Raw genomic sequence first — 18,179 nt, 5'->3', positions numbered from 1 at the left:
CAATTGCAGTGGTCAGTGACGAGGTACTGCCCCACGTTTTCTTTTTTTAGTTTTAATCCCCAATACTTCCAATTTTCTTTTAGAAACCGCCTTCGACGGTGAGAAGCAGCATTAAATTAACACGATGGTCTGAAAACAATTAATATACCTTTGTAAAATAAATTAACAATATACATTTAATTATATTGGAAATTAAGAATTTACATTAATCTATAAATACACACGAGACACCTACACATTATGAGGTATCGAACAATAAATAAATTACAATATAAATAATAGCTTCGCAATGCACATTGAAGAATATTATACTTAAAATTCCAATTAACGAAATTGCAGTACTGTATAATTATGTTTCGTAAAAAAAAAACAACAATAATTATTATTATAGTATACAATATTATTAAGGCAAGTTATTTTTTAACGATTTTTTGCGTGAATCAAATGATGATAATATTTCGTTGAGGGATTTTCCTTTTGTTTCTGGCATTATGAACGCACCGAACAATGCACTTGCAAAACAGAATATTGTGAACACTGACCAAACAAATTCCACTCCGAATTTCGACACTAATGCAGGGTACACTTTGATGACTAAAAACATTAATTCGTATCCAATCACTTGTACGATTCCGCCCATTACCCCTAAAACATAAAAACAATTAAGTATAACAGTTTACAAAAAAAAAAATAAATTTTAAATTTAAAAAAAATTAAGAATATTAAAAATGTGGCCTAATAGTGATGAATCTATAATCAGGTGTTTGACAAAAAATGAAAAAATAAACTGTACTGCTTTTAACGTCCACCGATATTCAGCTTACACACTACCGTGTACCTGTATACGCATGACCCTAACATATAATTTTGGTTTGAAATATTATTTAATATAAAATGAGTATTCCTGTTGAAAAAGTTTTAAAATTTCAAATATTACAACTTCATTTCAACAGCGTCCTAAAATAGCTGGGACACCGTACTCCAAGGGCTACAGTAACCCACGTGGGCGCCCTGTTTATACCCCATGCGATTTGTTTAACGCCAGACCTAAAAATTGCCAACGATTTGAAATTATTTTTTTTAAGTACATAATTTTTAAGCTGTTGAAAAACAAGGTTTCGATGTTAGGTCTCATAGGGAGTAACCCCTTTAATTGTTTTCATTAGATCGGTGGTACGGGGAAGTTTTATTTTATAAAAAAAGTATTGTAATTTTGTTAACATTGTACGCGGTGATTGAAAGGAACTCTGTTATTTTTTTCTAGTCTTTGGTTCCCCTTTTAATTATTTTTCCAATTTGAGCAAACACACACATTGATTTTCATATCGATTTGTAACAGAAGTGGACAATTATAATTAAGGCTGGGATTTCGATGCACTTTGCATTGTTTTTCAAACCTTACTGTGCCATGCTCGTCTTGTCACAAATTTGTTTTATATACATTTTGAATGAGAATAAGAAAGTTTATTTTGCATTTTTTGGCATTTTTTAGTTTTTAGGACATTTCCTTAATTTTTTAGGGCATTTTAGAGTTTTTGGAGCATGTTTTGAGTTTTTGGAAACCAAGTGTATGAATTTGAAATTTTATTTTAAGATTTTAAGATTTTTACACCAACATGGTTTTTAAATAAAAATAACAGATTATAAGTAGGTATTCGTACTTCGTATTATATTATCGGACAATCAACTTTTTTTTTAGATTTATACTAAAACTATGTGTTTACAGTTTACACTTGTAATATAATTTTATAATGCATTTTTTAAAACTTCTTATTATTATTTATACTAAAATTATTAAAAATAAAAAAAATTGTAGATCATAAAAGCATTTTTTTTTAGGGCCTTTTGTCGGGTTTTTTCAGGACATTAAAATCTCAGCTATAATTATAATATAATACGACACCTTTGACGGCCATCGGGAACACCTCTCCACAAATGGTCCAGGGCAACGGGAGCATGGCCAGCAGGGCGAAGAACACGTACGCGATGAACGCGACGATCAGTACGAAGCCGTAGGGCGGCGTGGCCACGTCCTTGTAAATGCGCATGTAAAGGATGACGATGGACAGCGACACTGCCATGCCACCGCCGGACGCGACGACCAGCGTCTTCCGGCGGACGTGGTGCAGCATGGAGTACACGACGCTGCCGGTGACGCGGGACAGGGACAGGAACGCGGTGACGGTGATGCCGTCCCACTGGACGCGGCAGTCGCGCAGCACGTCCACCGAGTAGAACAGCAGCACGTAGAACCCGCTGCCCTGCTGGACGATGAAGAACGCCGTGGTGATCAGGGCCGGCTTCCAGACGGCCGGGCCGGCGAACAGCGTCCAGTACGCGGCCTTGTCCGGTCTGCCCTCGTCCGCGCCGCACAGGCGATCGTCGCCGTTGACCGCCAGCGCGGTGACCGGCGCCGGGACGGTGGCCGCGGCCGGTTCGATGCCCAGCCACGCCTCGGCCGCTTCCGCTTCGCCGGTGCGGCCGCGGGTCCGGAGCCACATGGGCGTCTCCGGCACCAGGAACAGGGACGCGCAGTTCACGGTGCTCACCACGAACATTATCAGCGACACTGTCTGCCAGTCGAAGAACATGGACAGCACGCACTCGGCCATCATGCCCAAGCCCACGAAAATGGTGACCACCGAGAAGTACAGCGGCCGGTACTTGGTGGGGCTCACCTCGGCCAGGTACAAGTACACGCAAGTTCCGGACCCTGCGAAACGAAAGAAAATCGTTGAGAGGTAAAAAAAAAGTCCAAGACCAGCCGAGGGCATAAACGAGTCGAAAACGTCAAGGTCGAGTTCAGTTAATTTTCATATTTTTTAACTCGTTTTTTACCTTTGCCGACCGATTTTTATCCGAATAAACTCAATAAATGACGGTTTATTACTTTAAGTCGAATCCACGTGTTGAGATAATACACAAATAATAATTAAATAATTAAATGATATAATAATATTATATTGTTGGCGAAGAAGCATATTGCGCTAACGTTAACCGTTTCGTTGTTTTAACCATAAAACCATATTACTAGCTACATTTATGTGTTCCAAAATACATATATTTATATATTTTTTCTCAACTCAAATGAACAAGTTCACTGCAAATTGTCATATAACTCTTACCTAAACTATGAGCTTAAAAAAAAAAATGATTTATAACTATAAGCTTTAGTCTGTTAACAGATTCACAAAAATCGAAACCTAAACCTAACAATTGTTTGATTTTAAGGACAAATGCTAGAATTAATTTTGTGACTTCCATTGCTACCTGCAGTAACTTGGATGATAAAAAAAATGTGATGATAATACTGTTATCATAATATGTTCATGAAATAATATTGTTGAATAATGTTCGTGACTCATAATAACATCGACAGTCGACATACCTTTCATTTGACGGGAGAATAACATGAAATAAATATTCTTTATGCAATAATTTGATTTAAAATTTGACATTCGTTCCCGAACCTGTTGAATGAAGGGATCGCCGATTTAGTGATGGGCATAGTAATATTTAATGACTGAATCATAATATGATGCGTCATTATAAATTATTTTATTTCACTCACAATAAATCTTATGAGTTTCGACTAATTTTGGGGCTTACATTTACCTGCACCTCCAGAAAGTAGTATGAAAAACATAACTACTAGATGATAGCCCCGTTATCGTAAATCGTGAAATAACATTATTGGGTTTTTTTTATAACCAGGATAATGAGATACCGTGGGCAAGTCAACATATCAATCACTCGACAAGAGAAAAGTGAAATAAATGAACTTTACGCGATACTTCAAAGAAAAAAAACACATTCATGTTACAAATGTACAGTGTCCATTCTTCATTTTAGAAGACTTAAGAATTAAGATATCTACTGTTGGCATATCAGGTTTGCGAGGGAGCTGAATGATACCTTTGCACTCCCAAAAAAATGACACCAGTCCTCAATTATTCCACTATAAATAGTGAATACTATAGGTACTAGATACCATATGTGACTAATGATGGGACACGCCTTGACCAAGTACAATAGTGCACGCACGTTCCCGAACCTGTTGAATATTGTATGGATCATCGTTTTAGTGATAGGTAAACAACTTAAAACTACTAGTCTAAGGCGTAACAGCTGAATGACTAAAATGTAAAACATACAATGCGTCATAATAATTTATTTTATTTCACCCACAATAAGTCTTGAAACAAATTTTCCGGCTTACGCTTGCTACCCCCTGTCACTACGAGTAGCGTGAAAAAAATAACGCGATGATAATCCTGTTATCGTAAATCATGAACCACTGTTATTGAGTTATTTTTACAACCCGGATGATGTGATACCGTCGACAAGTCAACATATCGATCACTCGACAGGGGAAACGGGATATAAATGAACTTTATGCGATACTTTGATAAAAAAAAAAAACATTTTTATCTTATAAATGTATATTATGTACGTGTAATGTGTTATCCGTTGTTTATTTTAGAAGATTAAAGATTTATACTGCGAGCATATCAGTCGGGGGAGGGTGGCTATACGATGCATTTGCACCCCTAAACGATGTCACCGATCCGCAATTATGCCACTAAACAATACAATACATACTAGATAATAATATATGTGACTAATGATGGGACGTGACTCAACCAAGTGCAAGTACACACACGTTCCACAACTTCCCGAGGGGTTAGGCGATCGTTGTTTTAAAAAAAAAAAAAGGAAAAATTAATGTACTAGTGCACAGTGTCTTAAAATCAAAAATCTAGCCAAAAGTGCATTGACAATTTTTTTCTACTGAGTAGTTAGTTACAAGTCAGTTCTCTGCTTGGGTCCCCCACCCGATCGTACTAATGATGATGCAAGAAGAAAAATGCATTTTTCGAAATATTCACTGTTGAATGTGTAAACTATGAATATACAAAATTCTAACAAATCATGCAATCTGTTAAATACGACATTTAGCAATTCATAGGTAATTACCTCAGTAGTAAAATCGTGATATTTTCAAACTTAGAGTTGTTATTTACGTTATTAATAATTAAGTAGGCTTTAAAATTCAATGATAGTCCTTATTAAGAGTCTTCAATAGGACAGGCATCGTTGTGGAAAAACCTTCATATAGTTATGATAATTTAATAATTAATAATAAGTTATATTTATACACAAGACGCATATTCTATTTATATACCAATTGAAGTACACACTTCAACCTTCGTTAATACTGAGTAGTTAAATAAAATAAGATTAAATTAAATTAAATAAAATAAATTAAATACTATACGTTAAATCAAGCTGCCCGACGTTCTCCATTTTAATTTAAAACCTATCGCAACTGCATGAATTATAAAAAAGGGGGGGGGGGTGAATCCAAAATTAGAGAATATATCGATCTTGAATTCACTTGCATTTGAAAAAAAATATTGTTTACTTTTTTTTTTTTTAATTAAATGTTCAACGAATTTCGAGTTTACCGATACTTCGAATTAAAACATTATATGCGCATTTTCTGTTTACTTTTATTTCGTGTTTAAATTGTAAAACTCCATAAAGTTTTACTTTTGCGTTTAGAATTAAAACGGTTTGGATTTTTACATTTGAACGGACATTATTCCAGCTGTGTTGTATCCGTCGTAAGAAAGTATAATAATTTAACAAATTTTTAATTTACCCCTCTATTTTTAGTATTGGAGTGAAATGACTTACAGAATGACCGATCATCATTTTGAAAGCAAAAATAAACATAATCTAGGGCTTCATTTTAAACCATTACGATAATTTTAAGGTTGAACATTTTTTATTGCATCAAAATAGAAATATCAAGAATACCTCTCGACCCTCGAATACCCCTAGCTTGAATATAGATATATTATTTGTCTCCCTTAAATGTAATATAAAGCCAATTCACTGGAATATTAAAAATTAGAATGAAATGGATTTTTTTTCATGTACAATTCGCTGAGTTAGTGAGAAAAAACAAATATGAGGGTACAACTTGCTTAAAATTCTACATCTCAATAATCGTCATATGACGTGGTGGTGCGGCGAGCGTGTAATGTTAAATTTCTATTTACTGTTAATTTTATATTTAACGATAACATTAACAAGTTTAACGACAATTTTTTATTATTTAAATGATTGGATATTTTGCTAATTATGTATTGCTAAAATTTATTCACTTGGAAAAATCTTCTCACGAAACCGATTTTATAAACTTAAAATATATTTTATTTGAAATGGCACGGGACGTGAAGTAGCTTTAATTATCTCGTTTCAGGTTATTTTTTTTTTTACCGAACATTCGCTTCAACCTCAATGGTTATTACTATAATTAGCGTATTAGCTTGACGCATTTTTATTTTTTTAATAATTACGATTTGTATTTATTAAAACTAAAGTGTATTACTATACAAGTATATATTATAGGTACTTTTGCTTGTCTTATACATTTTAGCACTTTATTAGTTACTCCCCGTTGGTATCCCAGAAGTTCTTAAAGGTGTTTGGGTAATTTATTTTGTTCTATTTTGTTTTCGAATCTGCAACGAAATTCTGTGAAAATATGTTTTACAGTGATTTGAGTTCCACATGTGGTGCATATTGGATTATCTTCTTCGACCATCAAGAGACGGTGTGTATAACTATACATGGCCAACAATTCTTAGTATATGTTTAATGCATTAGTTTTCGTTTGATTAAATAATTCTATACAATTTATTTTGCGTTATATTTTGTTTAAACACATTCTATATATTTCGTTAACAATTATACATTGTTCCGTGGTATTTTGTTATTTTAATCGTGGTTAAAAATGTCAATAGCTTTTAGTCATGTAAGATTTTCGCAAAATCCGAAGGCTCCAGAACCCTGAGTTTAGAATGTCATGAGGAATGCCAATGTATCAATAACTAACCATAATATTGTAAAGGCTACTTACAAAATAAGTACTTTAAGATTAAAACACTGGTTTAGTGGATGTCGTTTTGGTGTACATTAGGTGTAATCATTGTATTGGATGTTTTAAATTTGAATTCATTGATATAAAATAATTGTACACGAAAAACGATTCTGAGCGAAGGCCTGCCTATCTTATTAATAAATAGATATTAAATATCATGCTCTTACTGTTGTTAAAGTAATTAATTGTAGTTTACTGTATAATAGTCTTTATTACTAATGATATAGTGTGTTAAATTAATGTTTGTCGAAAAGATTGTACTTTAAAATGTCATGAAAGTTTCGAGTACCCACGAAAAATATTTTTAAATTACAGCAAATAGCTTGAATCGTTGTTCTTGGTTTAAATATGTAATATTTTTCAGTTTTTTGGCTATAGAATTAATTACTAACGAGCAACCCTGTTTTAAATTTGCAATCCTTCACCAAAAAAAATTGAACATTTAATACATTTTTAACTATAAAATAATTTGTAAATTTCGAATCTAAGAAATGTTGTCAAAACATGAACTTTGAGTAAATGCTTATAAAAAAAAATCGTGAGTATGAAGATTTAGTGTTTTTCAACTCTACTATTATAACAATATATCAGGATAATTGCATTAAATTTTCAAACTTTTTGACCCAATGAATAAAATAAAAATGTTTACATTTAATGTTATTATTGACATCTATAGAATAAAAAAATTAAATAAAAATTTTTTTTAATATTTGTAAATGGCTCCCAATGAGTCAAAATATTTTTAAAATGTCATCATGTATATAAATTTATAAAGTGATAATTTGATGAAAATTTGTAACTTTACGAGTAAATATCCAATGTCTAACTTCAAACGCTCGTAAAAAAATAATTAGACTTTCCTGTGAACTTTTTTCTTTTGCTAAATATAGGAAAACCTAAGGGAGATTTTTTTTTCACATTTTTAAAACTTAGATATAAAAGAAAATTTTTTTATGAATTTCTAACTCTGTCCCCGAACGATTCAAGTAATCGAGGTTTCACAATACCAATCTACTGCTAAAAAAAATTGAGATTCAAAAAAACAGACTAAAACCATTAGAGCATTATTATTATTTGCGTTTATAACATTTTTAATAACAATTCTGTGAAATATAAAGTACACATATATATATGGGATTCAATTAACCTGTCTGGCTTGCAGTAATTCGATCGGAACTCCGTCGACTATGTCCTCGTATGTTGGTAATAATAAATTATAAAATCGCGATATTTCTACGACGAAATCTCGTTACCATATTTATGAAACCATTTTTAAAAATGGTTACTCAAACCCATCCTTATACGTTTTTCGTTTCAAAATATTCTGCATTATGTATAAAAATAATTGGTACCTATATAATATAGGTACCTTCAACCTACTAGCGACACCCGCAAAAACACTTGGACAAATCGGTTCGATATTCGACGTGCATGCTAAGACAAGTAGTTTCAGAGAATTCGCTGATGTCACATTTATACGTTCTATATTGTATTATTATTATGTTTTTGTCGGTTCGCACTTGGTCGCACATGTCCGCGCACAATTTATTCTATACCGTCGGATACCCGAGGTCAAACGAAATCAATGCAGCACAAAAACATCTACGAGCGCAGTGCATATTGTTATAGGCAGTGTTGTGTGAAATCGAAATGAAATGTTTTGATTTTAATTTCGGTTTCGCTCGTCGAAATTATCATTTTTTTGGATGAAAATTGTTTTTCAAAAATGTCAGGTCTCGTGTGTAAATAATAAGTGTGATATTTCTACACGGCAAGTGCCTAACGTACAATACTCTAATATTATATGCCTACCGAAAAACTGCAGAGTATTCTATCCAGATGCTAATTATTAATAGTTACAAGTTATTAAATCAAAACCTAAGTGATGTATTGCTATCGATCGTCATGATAGAGTATTTTAAAATGTTATGAGTCATGACTGGCATGTGGTTGTACGTTAAGTTGTTTTGCGTCATCCGATAAATATAAATTATTATCCTGGTATTATCCTGGATATTGACCATAATTTGTATTTTATAGACATGTAGTAGTATTGTGTGAAGTATTGTCATTCGTCTAACATTACGACTCGAGTCACAGGTACTTTCCCGTCTTGAAATGAATTAAAATAATGTAACTTTATAAGAATATGACAGACATTTCATATTTTTTGTAGGTACCTATCGGTAACAAGAAACAATTTACCGGTAGATATCATATTGTATACTGGCCGCACGGGTGACAAAACAAATATTGATTTTTATACCTATTGTTGCAGAATATATTCTGTTTAATTTTTGGTTTTTTGAAACATAAATATTGTTATTTTGTTTTTTATTGGTTTTACATTTCTACGATTTTAATTTTGATTTATACCTACGAGCCATACGTGCAAAGAATCGCTTTCTATTTCATCGTCGTTACGCGTGGTCGTGAAACGGTCCTAAAAAAATCGAAATCATCCAAAAGTGAAAAATATTATTTATCTAGTGTTTGTTATTGTTGAATTGTTGATTTTAATTTGATTTAATTGTTTTAATTTTAAATCAACGATACAAGATACATCATACAATTATTGTTATTTCGGTATAAGTTATCGATTTTGATTTTGGTTTCAATATTATAAATGTTTAGTATCTTAATACAAAATTTCGATTTTGACATGATTTCTGATTGTGTTCAGTATTTTTTTAACAATTTTTTGGGTATTCATAATTTTATTTTGAAATGTATTTCGTGCCCTGAATTTTAAGCACTTGTTAGTGAAAACGTTGCTGTCATGATAAATGTAGATATGATATCATATACTTAAACAGCTGTTAATCGTACAGCGAGTACCTCCCATGACGAAGTCAATATTACACCACAAGAGTGTAATTAAAACACCTCTATCCAGACACAGATTAATATCGTACATTTAATATTGTTCAACGCTTCTTCTAAACTTTGACGGTGGCTCGTGTTTTCGTATTATTCGTATTATCTCATCACACGCATGCACATAGAGCCGTATAGTCACTCATACTAGGCAGAGACACAATGTCGGAGACGGCCGGTAGTCGGTAAATGGTAATAGATAAAAGTTGTAAGATTATAACTTTTAAATAAAAACACTACAAAGCAGTTTTTCACTTTGATTTAATTGGTATGTAATAATTGCCAGAAGGTCGAGACTAATTCTTCGACAAAGGATGATAATTGCGTCACCGATGCAAGTTTTCCACTCGCGTTATTTACGACTAACATTTGAATAATTATAAAGCACAATAATGTATTATCTTATTAATTCTGTAAACTCACCAAATCCCAGTCCCAGTATAGCTCTTCCGATCATAATGGCTTTTAGAGAATTGGCGTACGCGAGTACCAGCCAACTTATAATTATTGATATATAACCAATTTGAAGAGATTTTCTTCGGCCAATTTTGTCGGTTAGTATTCCCACTATGAGTAAACCGACCGGGCACACAAGTATTGGTAAACTCGCTGAAAAAATAAAATTTATATTATATTATGTGCAGTATATACACGACGATTAATTATAAATCGTCTAATGATAACTATTTTGTTTGATTCGAAACTTATTTAAAATTAAACAAGTTCCAATAAGCCTATAGAATATAAAAACATTCACTTTTTATTCATTTAATGGTAGTCAGACACAAATAAGGTATATTATTATTGCTTGTTATAGAATTGAGTAGGTATGCTTATTTAAAATGTTCACAACTAATTGATTCATCTATCAAAGACTAAATTACATAGAAAACCGATCGATGTTTTTTAAACGTTTTCAGTAAAAAGAAAAATTATAATATGAAAATGTATTGTTATTGACTGTTGTGCTTTAACGTCGAAAGTATAATAATTTCAAAACCAATAATAACTGAATATTTCGTGTTTATCGTTTGTATACTGCAGTTCATGGACTCGTTCTTTTCAAATTGCTAATCACGCCCATTTTTTTTACTTACAAACGCCAAACGCTTAGTTATAATAATTAGGCGTTTGAATAATTAGTTTGTTCGTTATTCAAGACTATTGCACAGAGAATAATATAATTTCAATCAGATTCAATACACTAACCGTTATATGGCTTGCACACACTTGTACGTTTATTACAGTTATCTAGCTAAATGCATATTTTATTTGTTCTTATTGATCTTGAAAAAATAACGTCGGCGGTGGAGGCCAATGGTTTTAATTTGTTTTGTGACAGTGTCGCAGATTAAATATTTACAATTTTAAACTTTCTGTGGCCGCGGGGGTAACAAACTAACAACTATATAGGTAGGTAAGTACTTTCGTTGGGTTGGGTTTTGTCTTTCGGCAAAATTGATATTAACTAAACCCAGCAGTCACCAAATTAAAATATGTTATGTTCACACAACCATAACGTTCAATTAGTTCTGGAGAAGACATAGAACTACACAAGTTTCGTTGGTATAGTATTATTTATGAATAAATTCGTTCTTCGTAATTTTTGATTGAGATTTTTCATGTAAAATATTAAAAATAAATCATGCTCGAGTATTGCAACCCTTTGTAGAGATTTTTAATTTCCAACTATAAAATGTAATTTAATAGAAATATAAATACATTTTGAATCAATTGTTTTATTTCTTACAAACAGGCGCTATCGAATAACTATGTTATAATTTTTATTTTATTACAGTTGAGAAAGTAGCAACGTAGGTCGCAGTTGAAATAATAATATGTATTCTCCACAGTGGTTAATCGATAGTTGTTGTGACTCGAAAACAGTAATTTTTTTCTATCATTTTAATGTAGTGGACTTTATCTGCGTTATACACGATGCTTTCATCTTGTTTGTATGTGCATTTTTTATTATTGCAATTAAAAACGTGATTGTTCGTGATTTTTTTTTTTGTACACAAATAATACAAAATAAAATCCTCTGACAAAGGACAGATAAAATTCTGTTCTTGCTTACGAACAAAAACATTTTGATCCATCACCATTTTACGATCCATAGGATTATAATATTATAATACCGGTGAAATATACAATGACATTTTTTCAAGTCACAACTCCTGGAATATAATAAATAATGACTAATGATTACAGTGTTATTTGATTTGCAAAATGTTTTGATTTGATATTAAGTGTCATAATATTTCGTGGAAAAAAAACATCAAAACATTAAATAGACATTGTATTTAAAAAATATATATATTATGTAAACAGTAAATATTTCACTAATATTGTGTATTATGAATTAATATCTGAAGCAAACTCACTCAGTCTGAATTAAAGAGTCCGTAAACGTTTGAAGAAAATAAGGAAATATTAAACACAGGTAATAATAACAGTGTTTCTGATGTATAAAAATGAATTGTTCCAGTAAGTGAAGGTAGAATTATTTTCAATACTACGCTACATTGTATACAATGAAAAATTATTTAATATTTTTCAAGTATAATGACACTCATTTATTCATCGACCATAGTGGACAAAACCATATGGAATTATGAGATTAATACAAAATATATTAAAATATCACCAGTGAATCGATTTCATACTATTTGGCAAAATCAGTATAAAAATAACAATAAAATATAATTTAGAAACGGGAATAAAATATGTGTATTACCAGTTTTCAATTAAAATGATCTGGTAACTTTGTTGTAATTCGACATTTAATGACCTAAAAATCTTGAATTTTTCATCAAACATTTATGAATTATCGTTTTATAGATATTATATAATTTTCAACATTTTATAAGCATTTTAAATTGTTGAATTATTTTTAATATTTTGATTAATGATGATAACATAAATTATCTTGTAATCGTTATTTTGTCGAAAACTTAAATATTTAAATAGATAATGTTCCTTGTTAATTTTTGTTCTTCTTAAAATAAATAAAAAATATTTTTATGTAATACACATTAATATGAGAAACAATTAAAAACTTTTAAAGTTAAACATTTTTGTCAATATCACGAAAATTTGCAAATTGTTTTGTAGTTAAAAATTCATGAAATTTTCAATCTAAATAGCTTAAGATTTAAAGTCATCAAATTATAATATTATGTTGATACTATTTTTTTTATACATTTACATTTAAAATTCAAATGTTGATTACATTTGATAACTATTTTAACGAAAAACTAAGATTTTGCCTCCAACAATTTTACCTATTAAGTTGTAATTTAAAAAATATTAATCTTGTGGACTTTGAAGACATTACCTACCTATATTATCATTTTCTATACACAATGCATTTTTTTTAAATATGTTTACAGCTAATATACATTTAAAGCTTCACCGAACTATAACTATGGTACTCAGCATTATAACAGCCAATAACAAATAATGAAAATAATATAAAAGACACAATGTCTTAAAAAAAATTAGCTCTTCTTACTAATAACAAAAATTTGAATATAACTAATGGTAATTTAATAAAAAATAAATAATAATTAATGCATCCTTAGAAATATAGAGTGACGAGCAGTCACTCTGTAAAATTATATTTTGTATGCAATGATACCATTGAATTCGAAATGGATAAATTAATTATTCTGCTCAATAACACTCGACAAATACTATACATCAAAGTGGCTGGGTCGGTTTTTTTACATTGTACGTGATTTTTTGTAACTTTAAGGGATGGAAATTAAAAATATACTTGATCGATTTATTCGTTGTTTCAAATAATTAATCTGGTAGGCCACAGCAAAACACGTCATAATATATGATATTGTCTTCATATCAAATCATAAATGGAAAGTTTTTGATTGTGTTTGCATTAAGTTCGAACTATTCACGTTCACATTATCATTCATTATAATATTATGGTTTGGCAGACAGAATATATTTGACAACATTAACCTTAAAATTATCTCCGGAAAGTTTTTTGATTGCTTGGCACATGCAAAATTATGCTACTCTAAGGTCATGAGTTTCGAACAAACGCGTCAGACGTATAATGACATCAATATATTATCGTGTCTATTCCTCGTTGTCTCGTAACTCGTAAGCCGTAACTTGTAATTATTTAATTTTATTAAAACTTTAAACCATCTTTGGACCTTTGGTGTAACGTGAGTTTCAATTAAAAGAAAAGCCAACGCGAAAACATTTTCAAGAATTTAAATAATTTTGCATTTTATATACAACAAATGGTAAATACTTTGAATGTATTTTAAAAATTACATTTTATAAATAATTATGGCACATCGGATCATTATTTTTACTATTACTATTCTGCAGCCGTCCTATAGTTATCCACTGTATCTTTACTTCAAAAACTTAGTTTTTCAAGAAACAAGAAAACAGTTTTTAATGCTAAATTAGTCCACATGAAGTAAAAACCAAAAATTTTCAAAAATACGGTTTGGATTATTACCTAATTTTTTACAATTATTTAACTATTGATCTTTTGATTTAAAGTCTTTTCATAACTTTTAATGGGTTTTAATGGACTTATCCCACATATTGGTTTACCTATAATGAATCACATGATGAAAAGCAAAAACGTGTTCATGTTTTTATATGGCGTTACTGTCAAATTCCTTCTGATGTCATATCAATGTGTCCATAAAAGTGATGTAGGTATAATATTATTATTATGTGTCTTAGAATTTTAGATATTATTCAAACAAGTTGTATAATGACATTTGCCTACATATGAATATTAGATTAGGTAACTCAAATGTATGTAATATGTATATGTTAAACAAGCATGACGAGAATAGAGCAAGAAATGACAATTTCAGTATAAGCAGAACTTTGAAAATTATAGATTTATTAACACGCCACAATAAACAATAAATTATGTTTTTTTTTTTTTTTTTTTTAATTAAAGATTATAATGATATTCCTTATCGCCGTTAACCGGTAACACGGTATAAATATTATTAATTATATTTCGGTACCGATGCAGAATTTAAACAAAATATATGAACTATTTTGCAGTTGGACATGCTGCACTGTGAGTACAATAATTACTCGGAAGGAAAGCGATAACTCCGGCTCACACACCTACTGATTTTTATTCTAGTATTAGGACATACTGAGTCAAGAAAACTCAACGAAGTAGACCATCGGTCATTAACTTTTTACTAAATTTCATTCTTTTGTTTTATCTATTTTTTGAAATTTAATACCATTGAGAAGTAACAGAGTTACCTCTTTATCTGTTGTAGAACTTCTTGAAAGCGATTCATATTATAACGTCAAATTACTCAAACTACTGCTGAACAATTACTAACAAGGTATGTCTTAGTGGAACTTACACTTTTGTATTGTTAAATTACTTTTACTTAGAATACAGGGCAAATCATAAATAAATTACAATACCGTACGTAATATTATATAAGTTTCTGTTATCATAATTTTTTATTGTGTTAAAATATTATAATATATCACTGTGTGTGTGGTACCAATGAGGCCGATAAATAGGTAAAGTCCTTAACGATAACGAAGATTTTTTTTCGCATATCAGTCAAATTCGTACTTATAAGTTCGTTGATAATAATGAAATAATGATACTTCATAAAAGTCTCGATATTGTTAATTATTATATAATATTGGATTGCAGCAAATCCATAATAATTGTTGTGTTTTTGGAAAAATTGACAATGGCACATTGAAAATAATTTGGTAACTCGAGTTATGATTAAGAATCGAGGTCGATAAGTTAGAAGTTAACAATTAACAAATCATAAATTTAACTCGATAAGTTAAAATGTCATACCGAAAAAAATATTAACTTAACTCAGATTTAAAAAAGTTAACATTCTTTTTTAAAATTATTATGTGGATCACATAAAAAGTGACTGTGTTCTTTCTAACTTTCCAAGCTATAATGAACAATTTTATTTTACTTTTATTAATGTACATAATGTATATATATATATATACACATTATATGTCTGTCAATGATAGATAGATAAATAATTAACCTTTACACATCTCAATATTAATAATCAAACGAATATTAATTTTTTTTACATCAAATATCAATGTAGGTGAGGGCATGTAATAGTAAACCTATCGATTATTTTCAATCAACTAAGAAAATCTAAGTTATTTTAGCTGTCAATTTAATCAGTTTAGTTGATTAGAAAATTAACTAACCAGTTAATGTGCACCTTTGGTAATTGATGATATACTGTTGGCGGTAAAAATAAGTGTAGCTCAATAATTTTTATATGCCTAACCTTAAAATAAAATTGTACTTGTAATCGCTACTATAGTCCATGCCCAGGACAAAAGTCATATAGCTTGTTTCTTCAACATTTTTTTTTTTCATTTAATGAGATTCTAACATAATTTATTGATATAACTGTACCTAACTCAACTGTTAACAATAAAAACAATTATTGTAATGACACTTCATGGAAAGCTCATAGGTTCAGTTAACGTTTAAACCTGTCTGGAGTGTAAAGTTAAGGATGGCTTTTATTAAGGTTCATCGTTTCTTTTGCAGTTACACGTTGAAATCTATCTGAAGTATAAATTTCGAATAAATCTCGGATGCACGTTTTATTTGGGAATACTACTGCCCATTTGGATCTTATCAATGCTATTATGTAAATTGTACATATTAAATAGTGTGTGTAATAATATTTAATATTATATCATTTACCGTCTTCATAGGTGTTTTCAAAATCGAATCATATAAATTTCTCGTGAGAAACGAACGTGCTTTTTACTACGGAAATCGATAGATATAACCAAATTACGTCTGTCTATAGATAACGAAAAATCTGTTTTTATAAAAATGGTGTTACAGCATAAAAGTGTGGCTCAATATGGCACGTTTTTGTTGTTGTTATTATTATTATTATTATTTATTTTCGCAAACTAATGTGTTATTTATTTATATTTTTATTTTTTTTTTTACTAGGGGGAATATAACATAGACTATTGGGCGTGGGGCGGTATGATACGGAGTTTTATGTATGTTATTGTATATTTTTAGTGGGTTTTTGTGTCGGTAGGGTCGTAACACGAGTATGCCCATCCGGGAATTTAGCAACACCGCGGCAGGTACTCTCAGAGCGAGTGCACAACTGAGCGTAGACACCTCTCCACACCGAGCCACCTAATATTACGATATTATTATGTGTAATGACGAAGATACCCCGTGATTTGTTTGTATACCGTTAAACCAAAACTAATCGACACATTTTATGATTGGTACCTAATCATCATAAATATTATGTTTTGGCTCAATATATAGTCAGTAGGTACAAAATAATGTCGTGCCTTTATCCTATTACGTAAGGTCACGCGTTATCACTGCGACACTTGTTTAACGAGCGTTTAATAACGGTGTTATTATTTATTTATTTATTTTTTTTTTTAAAACATTCGAGAATACTAACATTGCCGGCCAACACTAATCGTTAAATAGACGCGAACAACTGACAGTTAAATGGCGACCGTTGAAAGCTTTCATTACCGGTCGTCTTGGGCATAAAACAATGGTGCAGTTGTATTCGTAGAGAATATTTTATATTATAATAACAAACAAATTTACCTATCCATGAGGAGTCTTCAGTATTAACTTTTATCGTGGACGTCGGTTCTTTTAGTTTGGACAGAAGAATAGACGAGAATACGAAAGAACATCCGACGATAAACTGATTGCATGACATTAAACAGGTGCATAACGCCTAAAAACCGAAATGAAAATAATGGTTCATCGACAATAATAACAATAATATTAAACAATAATATTATAATGTATAGGCAGGTCGCTTCGCTATACATCTCGTTTTGTTGTTTCGTCACACGTTATTATACTCACGAGCTTTAGATGGCGACCGAATTTGAAATTCAACATTTTTAAAGATCGGTGTACTCACAGAAAAAAAAAAAAAAAAAACGCAGCCACGGTATAAATATTGTTTGACCGCCGTATACAACAACTACCATACGTGTCAACTCATTCTCGGCTAATGATTACTGACTGGGCGAGCCGCACAATTATTATTGCCAATAATCGTTTGTTGTGAATTAATAATTGTTAGGTACATGTGTGATATTATTTTGCCCGTATCACGATGCCTCTTGAATTCGTGTGTGAGTGTATACAAAAACGTCTATCGATAACGAAAATAATATAGTAGCGCTGTGTGCAATACACCACAATAAATATAGCACACTCGCTGCAGCGGCCGCCCGTCCGTATAATATTGCGTACGTATCGCGCTAATTTTAAGACGAAAAACCAAAAAAAAAAAAAAAC

The 18,179-nt window shown here is 30.9% G+C and overlaps 1 protein-coding gene across 1 annotated transcript; it reads right to left on the bottom strand.

Annotated features, from left to right (window-relative positions):
* Nucleotides 1-153: 153 nt before the first annotated feature.
* Nucleotides 154-17,951, bottom strand: LOC111033224 (plastidic glucose transporter 4-like). Its single transcript, XM_022313867.1, has 5 exons — nucleotides 17,739-17,951; nucleotides 17,469-17,604; nucleotides 10,253-10,438; nucleotides 1,904-2,713; nucleotides 154-645 (listed from the first exon to the last, which is right to left on the bottom strand). The coding sequence occupies exons 1-5, from the start codon at nucleotides 17,772-17,774 to the stop codon at nucleotides 404-406; spliced, it is 1,410 nt and encodes a 469-aa protein (XP_022169559.1). The 5' UTR covers nucleotides 17,775-17,951; the 3' UTR covers nucleotides 154-403.
* Nucleotides 17,952-18,179: the final 228 nt, after the last annotated feature.

Source organism: Myzus persicae, unplaced genomic scaffold (genome assembly GCF_001856785.1).
Source record: "Myzus persicae strain clone G006 unplaced genomic scaffold, MPER_G0061.0, whole genome shotgun sequence".
NCBI classification, from domain to species: domain Eukaryota; kingdom Metazoa; phylum Arthropoda; class Insecta; order Hemiptera; family Aphididae; genus Myzus; species Myzus persicae.
This window is presented reverse-complemented; position numbering and strand designations above follow the sequence as displayed.

Bases quoted from the DNA above. Each gene is read 5' to 3' on its own strand.
- LOC111033224 (XM_022313867.1), bottom strand. From the start codon at position 17,774: ATGTTGAATTTCAAATTCGGTCGCCATCTAAAGCTC. The intron at 17,605-17,738 runs GTGAGTATAATA...TTCGGTTTTTAG, and splicing joins TCGGTCGCCATCTAAAGCTC to GCGTTATGCACCTGTTTAAT. The intron at 2,714-10,252 runs GTGAGTTTACAG...TTCGTTTCGCAG, and splicing joins TATACTGGGACTGGGATTTG to GGTCCGGAACTTGCGTGTAC.